The following is a 14520-nucleotide window of genomic DNA, read 5'->3' as shown; positions in this document are numbered from 1 at the left end:
TTTTGTATTAGACAGCATTTATGTTTTCTATTAAAAATAGTATAAATATTTTTCCCATCTGGAAAAATATCTAAATAGTTTATAAACATGTAATATGCAAGTGTTTTTATATGACCAATATACTAGCTCTAGAAGATTGTGCTCTGCAATGAGAAGGGTACAAAAAAAGTAATGTTGTGGAAAATACATTGTCTGAATTCTTCTTTCTCTGAACAGGTGTTGAGAGAGAATGCATTAGTCCATTTTTCCTTAAGCTTTAGACGTAAAGTTAATGTTTAAAGTGCATTAAAATGTCTTTCCTGGACTGTGATCAAACTTCCTTTAAAACTTTTCTCCATAGACTCTATTTTGAGTTGAAAGTAGGAAAAGCAACTAATTATTGCAATGCTTTTCATGATCATGTGAGACATAAATTTAATTTTTTCCTTTAAATTTACATTGTTTGTAAAATCACTCGTGGAAATCTTCGTGCAATTTGAGCACAAATTGTCCAGAAATTATAATTAAATAATCTTCAATATTCTAATGAACATTAGCATCCTTATTGCCTTTGTAGAAATGAGAGCCTCTTTTCAATTCTTGATCAATCATTAAAGTGAGAGACATTGTCCTGTACTTCAAGGGAAAAAATTGTCAGTGTGACCTGTTTTTCTTTTTCTATTTCTTTTTTGAACTCAAACATGGAGCAACTCAACAATGCTACTTGACAAATCCACGGTTTAATAGATATTATTAAGAAAACCAACTATTTTGCTATGTTGTGTATCTCTAAAGAATAGCACTTTGCAGTTTTAGAACTGCAGAATGAGACTCTTCAAACAAAAATAATCTACAGGGGCTAAAATCTGAATGTGAAAGCTAGGACTGAGCTATACACTATCTAATAGGATTTGTCTTGTCCTGGCCACCCCCAGCCCTGCCAAGAGTGTAGGTAAAATGGTGTTAGCCATCACCTGCAGCAGAGTGAAGCCAAACCATCTTTTCGAGGACACCAAAGCCAGAAAAGTTATCTCAGGGAGACAGAGATGATACTTGTTTTCTGGCCCAGCCTCTTGGAGTTCACCCAAATGAATTAGAGTATGTTCAAGTTAAGTGCTCTTTTCCCTCCCCACCACCTGGAACTTACATCCATTCAGATGGCAAGGTTTGCTCACTGCAACCTCAGAATGCCTGAGGAATAAACATGTTTCCCTGCTGAGTATTTCTGCATTAGGCCCCTGAAAAGCACTCATGTAGAACTCAACTCTTACAAATTGTGTGGCCTCAATCTTCGTGCCTCTGGCAGACAAGGACAAATATGCAAATGCTATGCATAGCTTAGGCTGTCAGTTAAATACAACTTGGGTTTGTTTATTTTTGTTACTTAAATAGCTACATAACAGTTGGTGGCTTTTAGAAAAACTAAAACAAAAAAAAAAAAGGCTAGGGTGGTTTTAATTAAAAAAAAAAAACAAACCAAAAACCATTTTGTCTTCCGTGATTTCACTTCTATCCTAAATCCTTCTCTTCTAGATCTGAGTCTTTCTAGGATAGTGAGAAGCATTTAGGAACTTTTTCTCTCTCTGCCTTATGGAATGGCTATGAAGGTGTTCATAGTGGTACAGTCACCATGATGATGCATATACCATTAAATATACCAAAATAATAAACTCAAATCCCATACACGTAAATCAGATGTTTCTTAAAAGATCCGCTGGCAAAACAAAACTGCCTAAACCATTTCCATGAGGTAAATAATTGTTTCTCATTCATCCTTGTATCTTCAGAAAAGTGACTATAAAGAAGATTGCAAAATGGCTTTCTTTACCAATCAGTATATTGCTCTAGCCTTGAATTCATCACTTGAAGTTAAATATTGGCTAACTGTAAATATGTCTGCAACAAGTACATAGTATTATGTTGGTACACATTTACATATCTCATCTGATAAAAAACCCTTTTGAAATCCTAAGGTTATCTTAGTAGAAAACCCAAACAAACCCTTTTAAACTGTTTCTCTATCCTATTTAAAATATGCAGCAATTGACAGAACACCAGAGATATATTATTTTGTGCTTTGGTTTAAAATAAGTACAGACTGTAATCACTGTATGCAGGACATTTCTGTAACATTGTCTACTTTATAGAAGACTTGATAATGAAGACTAAGAAACAGATCTTGTCAAAGATATCTTTTCTCTTTCTTTGGCAATCCCACCTTTTCTTGTTCAAATAAGCTTGCTATGTCCAGTAAACGAAAAGGTAGAGATAGCTTATGAGCACTCAAGAGTAATTTTTGCTTTCTGAATTCAAATATTATTATGCAATATATAGCATATATTTTTCTATCATATTTGCAGAATTTTTTTCATACGTTACGTTTCTACATTCATATGGAAAGCTTTACCAAACGTAACATTTTAAGAAATCATCAGATGCACCTTCCCAGAATGATAAATAAAAATGTACAGGCTTGAAAACCGATAAAAGTTTCTTAATTTTCTATAAACAGAAAACCTTGTCTAAGAAAGTATCTAAAACTTCTATAATTGTTTTTGTCTTAATTTGAAGACCAGACAAAGAAGAGTTATGGGTCAAACTCTTACAGAATGAATTTCTTATCTCTTAAAACAACCCTGTTGGTAGTGTTATAAGAAGTCAATACTTTGCTTTTTCAGCTTTGGGTTTTGTTTTGTTTATATTTAAACTTTTAATAGGAAGTAAAATTCAAAATAATAATGTTGTGTGTATTTTCTTTTCAGGGGATAAATGCAAACCTACTGAATACACTGAAGTGAAAAATATGTTACTGGATCTACAAAACCAGAGATACATTACACAATCAAAAGATAAATCCATTGGTGAGAAAATGGCTTTAAGGAAACTTCTGGTAGATCAAATGTTCAATTATTTTGATTCAGACAACAATGGACTTGTGGACATTAATGAGTTATCTCAGGTAATGTTTAGTTTTTGTTTCTATTAGCACAGTGACTATTCAGTCGTCTTTGTCAGGACATGCACACATGTCTTAGGATAGTTTACTTTATATTTGTGAGTCTTTGAGGTGGAAAAATTCATTTGAGAATTTTTGAATAGCTGAGTTATTCAGAAATTTATAGCGATTATTTATAAACTTGATTATGATGCTTTAAAATACACTGCAGTGGGTTAGAACACTCTAGGCTGCTGTGACCATTAATTGTTTTATTCTCCACTGCAAGCTGTCATACTGCAAAACTGTATAGACACATTGTAGAAGTTGAAAACAATTAAAATAATGAGGTAAATAGCTTCTGTAATACTAAAGAAGTATTATTGCTTTATCATAGTTGGGGCTAGAGAAGTACAGAAGAAGTTTTGCAAAGAGAGTTCATGGTAGTCTCTAAATTACAAATTTTAACTAATTACAGATCTAAACCAGTGATTACTGCTCTAGTAGGCATAACAACACTAGCTTTAATCTACCTTAAAGGATTGGTTCTATTAAAGAGTGTTGATGGGGCAAATGTACTTTGATTTACTAGAGGTCTGTCTTTGAGAAATATAATAATTGCTAAACTATATTAATGGGTCTGATACTAGCCAGCCAATTAAAAGTATAAGCATATATTAGGATTTTTAGATGTGACTGTTGATAATTATCCTATGTTTTAAGTTGTATGGCAGTATTAAGAAATAGGCTGGAGTTATCATTTCTATACAGCTAACCTTTAAAATTTAAGTGGCAATTTCAAGGAGCAGAGGGTGATTGTAAGTATAGATATCACATCAAATACTAATAAGCTATTTCAAAAGACTAATTTAAAAAAAAATCTATACTTCTGTAAGATTGGGTTTTCCTGATGCTTTTTAGGGTCTTTCAGAACTTCAGCTTTCAAGGGACTTTGGTACCTGTATATATCTTACAAATAATACTTTTTATATTAATATACTGTACGAATAGATAACACACAAATCACATATATAGATTTGCAAACTATATTTAATTATCTTCTATTCAGTTGCTACATGTATACTTTTCCTCTTTTTTTGTGTCATGGTTTTAAAATACTAAAAAATTCTTCCATTATTGTGTTTTCATACTTTTCCCCACATGCTTTTTTTTCCTATAAAGAGGAATTTTTAATGACAACTGTAAAGTAGTGCTCTTTCACAAGTATGGAAACAAGTCAAACAGCCCTAAACCTCAAACAAACATGTGCTTTTTGGTTTTGCTAAAATTCATTGCAGAAACATCAATTTGTTCAATCTACAGATGAAGATAAAGTAAATTCATTGTTAGTATATATTTCGAGCAGAGACACAATTAATGCAGGGAGGGACCGACGCTGGAGAAGTTCATGAAGAACTGCATCCCATGGGAAGGACTCATGTTGGAGCAGTTCATGGAGGACTGTCTCCTGTAGGAGGGGAAGAGTGAGAGGAGTTCTCCCTCTGAGGAGGAAGGAGTAGCAAAGAGAACATGTGATGAACTGACTGCAGCCCCCATTCCCTGTCCCCCTGCTCTGCTGGGGAGGGAGAATGTAGATAATATTGTAAGTGAAGTTAAGCCCCTTGGAGGAAAGGTGTTTTTAGTATTTGGTTTCATTTCTCATTTATCTTACTCTTGCCTGATTGGTAATGAATTCAATTAATTTTTCCCCCAAGTTGAGTCTGTTTTGCCCATGATGGTAATTGGTGAGACATCTCTCCCTGACTTTATTTTGGCCCATGAGCCTTTCATTACATTTTTTCTCCCCTGGCCAGCTGAATAGTACAAAGCAGCTTTGGTGGGCACATGGTATCCAGCCAGGGTCAACCATCCACAGGGAGACATTACTGAACTCCTAGAAAATGTTCTCAGGGTTAGGAGAATTTTTCTCAGTGGTGCTCACAGTCAAAATTTCGAAATCTGCAGTTGTCATAAATAATGGCTCCTGTCTGCATTTTAAATATAATCATATTAAGGGGATATGAAAAGCAACATACTTGTAGAAAACAAGGACTCCTGAAGTATATTTATGTTCATGCGAATATTGAATATTCAGTTTATAGTGCGTCTTAAATTTTGCATCTCTTCAATCTTGCTGTGCAATCAGGCTTTTGGATTGCATTTATTATCTCATAGGTGTCCATATAGTCATTCTACCTAATGTAAAATTGAAATGAATCAGTTGGAGATTGGAAATGGTGACAGCAACACTCCAATTTTATTGATGTATTTTGGATCAAAAGTCATAAGGTTATTGAAATTGCATCTTGATGCAAGAGAAACAAATATTCTTCTCCCAGAACAAAACAAAAGTAGTGTTTTTATGAAAAAAAATCTGTTTCAAATAGTAAGAAATGTTTGTTTGTTACTATTTTTTTTTTTGGTTTTGTCAAGTTTTTGTTGTTTTGGGTTTTTTTTTTGATACTTCAAGTATGATAGTAAATTTAAAATTGGCAGACTTTTTTTTTCTACTGTTTGAACAATTCTAGCATCTGGGCATAATATTTTTCATGGCTTTGTAGTCCAATGCAGCATTGCAGCTAAAAAAGAATATTGACTCCAATACACTGTGTAAATGTAACAGGAAAACAGTAGGATTATGTAGCTCCATGCAAACTAAATGGATAAATTCTTCTCTGCCTTGACTGCTTTATTTGCTGACTCTGACTCATTTATTGTTTCAGTTTCAAAATCCTATATTGGCAAGTGAGGTGTGGCTTGATTTTGAAAGGAAGTAATAATTTAACCTTTTAGACCACTTTTTTGAGAAGTAGGTATTAATCAGAGAGAGTATCTATCTTTCCAAAAGCGTGAGCTATGAAATAGGCAGGATTTTCATCATATCACCTCTGATCAGCATATCTGCAAGGTTTCTACTAAGGTGAGGTGGTTCCTTGAAGGGTTTGATTTGTTTTTAAAGCACTTTGAAACATTTTAAATGAATCAAAAATAATGGAAGATAATTGAATCTTCTGGTTAGCTATGAATCTTCAGTTGTTAACAGACTTATTTGTTTATTTTATTTTATGCAAAACCAAACCAGAATTAAATAAAAATTTAAACTGTTTCTATCACAGTAGACTTCTTGATTACTCTATATTGTTTTTGCTATATAGAAGAGAGAAAAGAGCAGAAGCATTATGGGCAGACATGGGAATAAAATGTGTTTTTCCAGTTATAATTGCAGTTATTCCACTATGGTGGAACTGCAGTTTTATGAACAGTAAGCCTTTTCTGGTTGCCATCAGTGAAAGATGCATAAGCTTTAAAAATGTTTCATATTGCTAAACAACGAAATTCAAGTTCCTTTTTGAAGGAAGAAGTGAGTGAAGTGAAATAAACTAATCCCGATTTGACTTGGAGATGCTATTTTTCTATTTGTTCCTTACACTAGTGAACTAAGAAAGTGAAATTTTACAGAAAAGGGAAGTGACATAGCCTGAAAGCAAGCTGAATATATAAAAATAATGAATTCTCCTCTTCCTTTCCGTCCTTTTAATGATCAGTTTTTAGAGTCAAAGAAAGAACTTAACATCCTTCTTTATGAACAAGTATTTGTAATTTCAAATGCCTGAATATATTTCTTTTATTTACATGGTTAACATAGGACAAATGAAAATACATTAAATTTTTATAAAAACTCATCCTTATTTCTGCAACAAAAATACCCCAAAGTTATTTTGGTTTTGTTTCTGTATTAATGATAATACTGGTGCACTTTATGCCAACCAGTACTTCATGGGACTTGTTTACAGAGATACATCTTATATAAATGTCATCTCTCTGTCAGACTTCATTTCTTAAACTGATCAAAATACTTGATTAGACCTTTACATTCAAATTTTTACCTTCATGACTTCTGATTTTCCATCTAATCAGTGGTGTTATTGTTATTTGGAGGACTTACAACTCAGAGAAGGAATAAGGAGTCTATCTACCCATTGTGTTTTTAATCAACTTCGGTTTTCCCTGCATGTTGCATAGGCAGAATAATATTTTGCATGTTGAGTTATAGTTCTATGTATTTTCTGACATTAATTAGGGATTTCTTATTATTTAGGTTGCATTATCTATTTTTACTATCACTGATCAAAGAAAAACTAAATATGTGCTATATTCAATTCCAGGTTAAAAATAAAAATAAGAATCCTACATGAAACGCTAAGATTGGGGGAAATGAAGACTCTTTTAAGGATTAATAGTGAGATAAAGCTTACAAAAACTGTGATCATCATACAAACTCTAACATCTTGATCTTAGGTGCCTTTGCTTTTATCAAGTAGAAGCATTTCCCATTATATTCTTGCAGGCTGTGAAGAAAGCAAGAGCAGTCTTAATTTCTTGAGTAGGTTCAAGGACTGGTGCTAATTGGAAGTGGACACAAAGTATAATGGTGCAGGATTTTGTTTGCACTCAGTTTTATCTTGGTAAAGTCCAAATCCACAGGCTCAATGTGCTGGTGGTTCTGAATTTAGTTCTGAGGTGCAGAGTTTTACCCAGACCGTCTGTGTGGCCCTAATACATATTCTGGTCTTATCCTGCGAGCTAGCCATCTCTAGCATTATATTTATAAACACCTAAGGACACATTTACATCTTCTGAGTCAGATTAGGTCTTTCTGCTGCTAAGGGCAGAAATGGGAAGGCAGGGAAATGCGTCTCTGCTTGGAGTAGTTTGCAGAAAGAAATATCACATCTGAGCTATGTAACAGGATTAGTTTGGGGTCATATTGAGATATTACCTTTAAATGAAATTGAGTACATGCCTTTATGGGCCACTTCATGGGGGTTTAGCAGTTCAGCTATCCAATCCATTTGCTCAGGGATCTCTGTCATTCTGTGATGCACAAATCCTGTATCTTGACTCACATATATCAAAGGTATCACTCTGCCATAGACACCAAATGAGGATGGTGTTGCTGTCCTACTGAACTTGCTGGTAAATTATAAGGATATTGATTTAACTAGGTTAAGGGAACTTAAAGCAAGGAACAATTTACCAACCTTTATTATCAATTTGGTTTCATACGTAATCAATTCTTTCAATTTATAAAAAGTTATACTGCTGTGGAAGATGGTGGAACAAGTAATTGAAACCCCCTTATGCAGTCAGATTTCATTTGGAGCACAGTTCTCACAGTGTTTGGTGTTTGATGTAGTTGGTGTTTTATCAAGCACTGAGTGGCACTGTTGTGATGAGCTACTTGCTTTTACAAAAGATGAACAAACATTAACTGAATGAGCATATAAGTTTTAAAGGAAGGTTTTGTTTGTAGTTGTGTTTATGTAGCATTTACCTTGGGGAGGTACATAAAGACCATTAATCACAGGTAAGCAAAAAACCTGACCGATAACACTTCCAGTGAGGTGGACTAATAAAGGATGTGTTATGTTATTTTTGATTAGTTTCATAATGTCTGCAGATTTTCCGCTTTGACTGTCAGAAATCAGATTAAAATGAATGAAATAATCTATTCTGATGTGCAGTTTGTCATTTATAATCAGATTACCTTTCCCAGTCTTTTAAAATTTGGAACTGTACTGACTAAATTTCTGAGAGGCTTTGAACTGAGGTAACGCTATGGCGTTTCATAGGAAATAGACAATTGTGTGCTGTATCTTTTAGAAATGTAATCTTTTCCAAATCCTTCCTCCATGTTTCAAAGAGTATTAAATTCTAATGGATAAGTTTAATATTTTGGAAAATACATATTTAAAAGTGTCGGTGAGTTTGTAATTTCTCAGTATTTATGGGGCGTCACAATGAAGCAGGAACAGTTTTGCTGTATATTTTGCCTTTTGCCAGTTTATAATATGGAAAGTAAATGCTTTACTGTTTTTATGCAAATTCATACTAAAAATTGTGGGCATAATAGTTGTGAACCTTCTCTGGTATGAATTTTCAGCTTAAAAGTTTGAAATCAAATCATCAAGGCTCAACTTGGATGGCACAATCATAAACTTGTGCAGACACTCTTAATCAGGCTTTAACCTTTATAGTAAGAATTTTGTTTCTAGCATGTGACCTGCTAAAAATTTTGCCAGTTTTTCTTCTGCCTCCCTAACAAATCACTGTTTATTTTAACCAAGGGGTGGACAGTCTTTGTTTAAATAATTGATTTAAGAAACAGTTTCCTTGAATTTTACTCTTCTCCATGGACAGAGATTAATAGTACTTAAAATTTTAGTCACATTGTTGGATCTGTGAAACACAAGTGTAATTACATGACGGTGTATCATGCACATGGAATTTTATTCTATTTATCCTCCACTTTTAAATAAAGTAATGTCTTGCAAAACTTCTATAAGTAAGTGTGCAACCTTAATTTGTCAGACAGTCATATTGGCTTTCCTGGAATCTCATATAGCTTGTAACTTCATATCACAGTTGATCTGCACGTCAGGCTGCTGCAGAAACAGGTAATTTTCCAAAATCCAGACCCCCACCCCCCAAGTTGTACCTGGTTCTGAGTCATATCTCATGTGACAGAATATTATTCTCATGCCCCTTCAAAAGGAAAAGACGACCAACAACCCGAAAGGTCCATAAAGGTTAATTTTATTTCTGGTCACAGAATTAATCTGATCTGCAGATCACATTGGAAAGTTGTGAGATGGCTAGGTCCTGCACAAGGGAATTCAGATTGGAATAGCTCTTTTAGCAGGAAATCACAGATAATTAATATTAATCATCATGTGAAATCACTTTTGTACCTTCTGAAATCTAGCCTCACAGACATGTTTGGGACGTTTATCAACAGTGAGTGTATTTTCCAAGGAATTCCAAAGTGTATCACCAGCATAAAGATGTCTGTACAAAAACAAACATTGAACCTTATATCTGTAATCAAAATGCTGGGTTTACTGAGGACAAAAATTAAATAATTGCCAGGATGATAAAATGTACCTATCTGTAGTATCATTATTGGAAATAGAACAATCATTCTAATATTTTTATAATTATGACTTTAAAAATGAAATTGACCAATTATAAATGAAAAGCAACAAAACAGATAAAGCATTTTAGTTCAAAAAATAGAAGCTAAGAACACTAATTTGAAATTTAAAATGTGTTACTATAAAGGCAGCTGTTTTTGGGATTTAAAAAAGGTTTCCTTGAACCTTAAATGTAAAGTTCCATCCTTATTTGTACAATTGAAGATAGTGAAAGCAAGCATTTAAAACAATGAGGCAATGACAGGAACAGTGCTGTTCATACTAAATGTTCATTTTCCATGAACCAGCTATGATTTTAAGGACATTTCATGGCCTTAAAATCTCAGTGACTGCCAAAGTTTTCAATACACACCGTTACATATTTAGTGCTTCTTATATAACTGTAATGGTTTTAGTGTTACTAATTTTTCCCAGACTACATTTTTGTCATTTATGTACCAGCTGCAAGATCTACACAATTTCATTTTTTCTTAATTCAGTTTAATGTGAATGCAATAAAAAGGCTTTTAAAGTATGAGAATAGTTAGCACTAATATTCAGGTAGCATAATATGTATTTTTAATTGGTAATAGCAAAAGGTGGTTTTGTAGTGATTTTTCTTATCTTTGTAAATGGTTTTCATACTCTCTAATGTACTAACAAGGTGATTATCCTTTATAATGCTTCTTTATTATTACGTAGGAGATGACTTCTGGTAGCATAAAATGCTTGTGTCTTTTCTTTTTCCTTTAAAGCTCCTTTAATTTCCTGTTATTCTTTTAGGTATTTTGTGTTTACATGAATAGTAACTGAATGAATTCCTTTGCAGAGAAACTGAAACACAAAAGCCTCTGAATCCTTTGTTTTTCATGAGATATCCTCCATTAATACAAATATAATGATTTTGCAATTATTGTGTGAGACTTATAGAGGGTTGGAAGAGTAGTTTTTTCACCTAGGAATTAACTATAATTATTTTCCTTTTTTCTGTGCCTCATACAAAACTGTAAACTGTGCAATATTATAACAAAGAGTTGTATTAGTTTTGGCTCTTTCAGTTATATGATGGTGCTTCTAATACATTCCCCATGTATGTGACATTTCTGGATCACTCTCAGCATCTTAAAAATTCCTTGGCTGGAATCTAAGTAGATGTCTACAACATGCAGAGACCTTAAATTGTGCATATATTAAAGAACATTTCTCTGGAGTAAGGTCATAGGAGTTAAAATTAATAGCTATTAATTATGATCTATTTACAAACTGTACGTGTTCCCACTGAGAAACAGGAGCCTTTGCAGGTCAGCTACTTATATAACAGGTCTTTGGTAAGGTAATAGGCTTATCAAAAGCCTGTAAGAAGTTGATACAATTAGTGGGGTAGTAAGAGTTTCTAGTTATTTTTGAAAGTGTCTGCATTTGTTTTCCGTGGTTAGGAATCAGAGGAAAGAGACATTATGCCATTTGTACTTGGGAAGTTATTATTTTAGGTATATTTGGATGCTTCTTAATCACCATTCCTGTACATATAAAGTAAAATCAACTTTAAAATCCCCAATATCTTCACAGTGCTTCAGTCTATCTCCATTATATATATTCTGTACATTCTAAAAGCTTTTGGGTAATTTCTGAGAGTCTGTCCTAAAGGTATTAACTTCTAAAACTGTAATAAATAATTACAAAGTAACTGGAAATCCCTGGCTTTACACAGTTGCAGTTCATTGCCCCACAGCAACCTTAAAATGATCTATTAAATGATTATTAGAAACAATTAATTATACCAGAGAACTCTAAGAGCTCAAATGTAATTTCATGGTTATAATTTTCTTGTCAGGTAATAAAACGGGACGAGCTTGGCAAGGAGCTGTCTGACTGCTCTGTGTTCGATTTGCTGAAATACGATGATTATAACAGTGACAAGCACCTAGCTCTAGAAGAGTTCTACAGAGCTTTCCGTAAGTACCAAGACTAGCTTGCTCTTCTTTCAGTCTTATTTTCTCTTTCTTGCTTTGTTTTCCTAAATGGCGGGGTTTAATTTTGAATCTTGAAACATCTGGATGCTGTGTTTAAATTAGTGCAATTTAATGGTCATGATATAGCAGAAAAATTTTTAGCAGAAATCAATGATGCCCAGTAGCTTCTAGATTTATGAGGGATTTTGGTAATGGAGAATTCTTGGATAATCTTTCTTGATGCCAACACTCATTGATCAGTCTATGCTGTGCGCAAGCAGCAAGTAGTGTGGTCAAGACATAGTCAATGGAACCGAAATATCTTCCCACATCCTGTATTTAGGAATGCTGATCAGGCCATTCTTGATAAACCCAGCAACAAATTTACCACTTCTGTTAGGTGCCTTATGGCTTCACAGGACTTGGGAGGAGATAAAGATTCATGGTGGAGTTTTGCAAGGTATTTGTTCTCTGGATGCCAAAGGAGTCCTGGGACAAATGTGTATAGTACAAACAAACATCTTGAGCAAACCACTGGGTTAGCAGAAAGAAGAAAGGTGTTAAGAGCTTTTATACAGAATGTTAAATGTAATATCCCTATATTTTGTTATATTCAGATAAGAATTGATGATTTTTCACTCTTATCTACCACAAATTTAAGATTAAATCTTAAAATCTGACTTTGGTTTAAAAGCTGCTGCTCCAAACGCAGCAACCTGGCAGCATAGAAGATCAAGTTTCCCCTAAATTCTTTTTATAATTACTTATTATATATTGACTAGTCTGTTAACGCTTCTTCATTTTGAGTAGTTACAGCTTGTTATTTTAGTCTTCTAGTACTTTATCTTTGGGGTGATGAGCACTCAGTCACTTCAGGTGATATCAAATAAAAAGGATAAAAAAAGTTTTAAACTAAAAATTTTTAAATTGATAATAGAAAAAAATACGTGCATGGAAAGTTAGAAGAATAAACATGAAATGAAAAATCAAGACAGACTGCCTGATAGTTGCTTAGTTTTGACGATTGAATTAGTTTTTTATTTCTCTGAAAGTCTTTCAGAAAGTGTGATTTTGTGATGCAGCTTAGCTGAACGAATTACTTACTGCTCCTAAAAATAACTTGATCCTGCTTCCTGAGGTTATCTGACTGCCTTTCTTGCAGTGTCCTAACAGTCAGAGTCTCTCCTCTGAGTCACTTACTAAGCAGAAAAATATTCACCCTCCACATCCCACCCCAATCCTGTTGTGTGACCTGAATTGATTAAGTGAAGGGTCAGACCATAACTCATGCAAAAGAAATGTAAGCACAGTCAGGAAATAAGGCAGGGGAAGAAAACAGGAGATATTAGGGCATTGTGATGGTGAGATAAATTAATTCACCTGCAGCAGCAAACTACTAGGAAATACCTTGATTTCTTTTTAAAGGCTGTGATACAAGTCAGACTTAAAAAAATGGGCACAATTATATAGCATCTATAGGAACACATGTAGTGGCTGTGATTATATGGCTAGATGTTGTTCTTCTAGATCTTGATTAATGTACATAGATGTGGAAATAGATGGAGAAGCCTTTAACATATTAGCATGCTTTTTGCAAACATTGTATTAATAGAAGCATAACATTGTTCTTGCAAATAAGACTTAGATGTGTCTCTGAGGTACTGTTTTGTACAGTTGTAAAACTCCAGATGTAAGAATAGCTTTTTGCTATATATTTTTAATGGACTTCTGAATTATGAAAATAATTTCCATATGCTATGTTAAGCATTGCCTTGGTATGACTGATAATGAAAACATTAGATTATACAAGGTTAGGGATCTCTTAGGATTCTTTGTTGCAATGCAATAGTGGACAAGATCCTGTTTAAAACTACAAGGCTATTTTGGGAGATGATTTCTAGAGAAATCTTCATTCTTCCATGTCATTAACAAAATTTATATGTATTCATTACATATTGAAAAATAAAACCTAAAACCAGCTGCTACCTCATTGTACTTTGTGTGCCCAGAAAGCCAAAGGTGTGTGACATAACATTAGTCTTTGTAATGAAGGTAAAATAAATACTCTTGAAAAAAATTTGAATAACTTTAATTCCATTTTGTCTTGAGAGAGTTTGAATTCAGTCAGTTTGACCTATCTCACTAGCATTAACAAAAACAGTGTAGTGCTATAGAAGTATCTGAAGGTAACCAAAACCTAAACAAATTGAATGAGGCACCTGGTCATTTGACTGCTGTTCTTATGGCTAAACAAGTTGACCCAAGGCTGAAACCAAGCTCTCCACAAGTCACACCAGCCCAAGGTAAAGCAAACATGACAGCCCCAGTCCAGAGGCCTGTGTTGTTTGCCTACAGCAAAGCTGGTGAGATGTTACTAGTAGTGGCAGGTCTGGATTTACCAGGATACAAAGAATTAATATGGACAGGGAACCAGATCCATGTATGGAAATATACACGACATGCACTCACAACACATCTTCCACACACTATTCCCCAAAGAAACATCTCCTCAGTTAAGCATCTGCCTACACAATAATTAAATAATTAAATAATTAAATATTTAAATTTTCTTCAATAAAGTGACATAGGAATGTTGAAAATATTTATTCCAAAAAGAAATAAACCTCTTTTATTTTCCTATTTTTACTTCTTTAAGTACTTAATATTTTCAAGTTTGCAT

General features: G+C 33.7%; 1 protein-coding gene across 4 annotated transcripts in view; it reads left to right on the top strand.

Moving 5' to 3' along the window:
• The window catches only part of FSTL5 (follistatin like 5), a 266722-nt gene that overhangs the window by 138380 nt on the left and 113822 nt on the right, over positions 1-14520 (top strand). For all 4 annotated transcript variants that reach the window (XM_085058614.1, XM_085058613.1, XM_085058611.1 and 1 more), the window contains exons 5-6: positions 2742-2938; positions 11723-11843. In XM_085058614.1, coding sequence (XP_084914740.1) covers positions 2742-2938; positions 11723-11843 — 318 coding nt within the window. The remainder of the gene's footprint in view (positions 1-2741; positions 2939-11722; positions 11844-14520) is intronic.

Source organism: Lichenostomus cassidix, chromosome 4, assembly GCF_008360975.1.
Source record: "Lichenostomus cassidix isolate B80296 chromosome 4, HeHo_3.0, whole genome shotgun sequence".
NCBI classification, from domain to species: domain Eukaryota; kingdom Metazoa; phylum Chordata; class Aves; order Passeriformes; family Meliphagidae; genus Lichenostomus; species Lichenostomus cassidix.
This window is presented reverse-complemented; position numbering and strand designations above follow the sequence as displayed.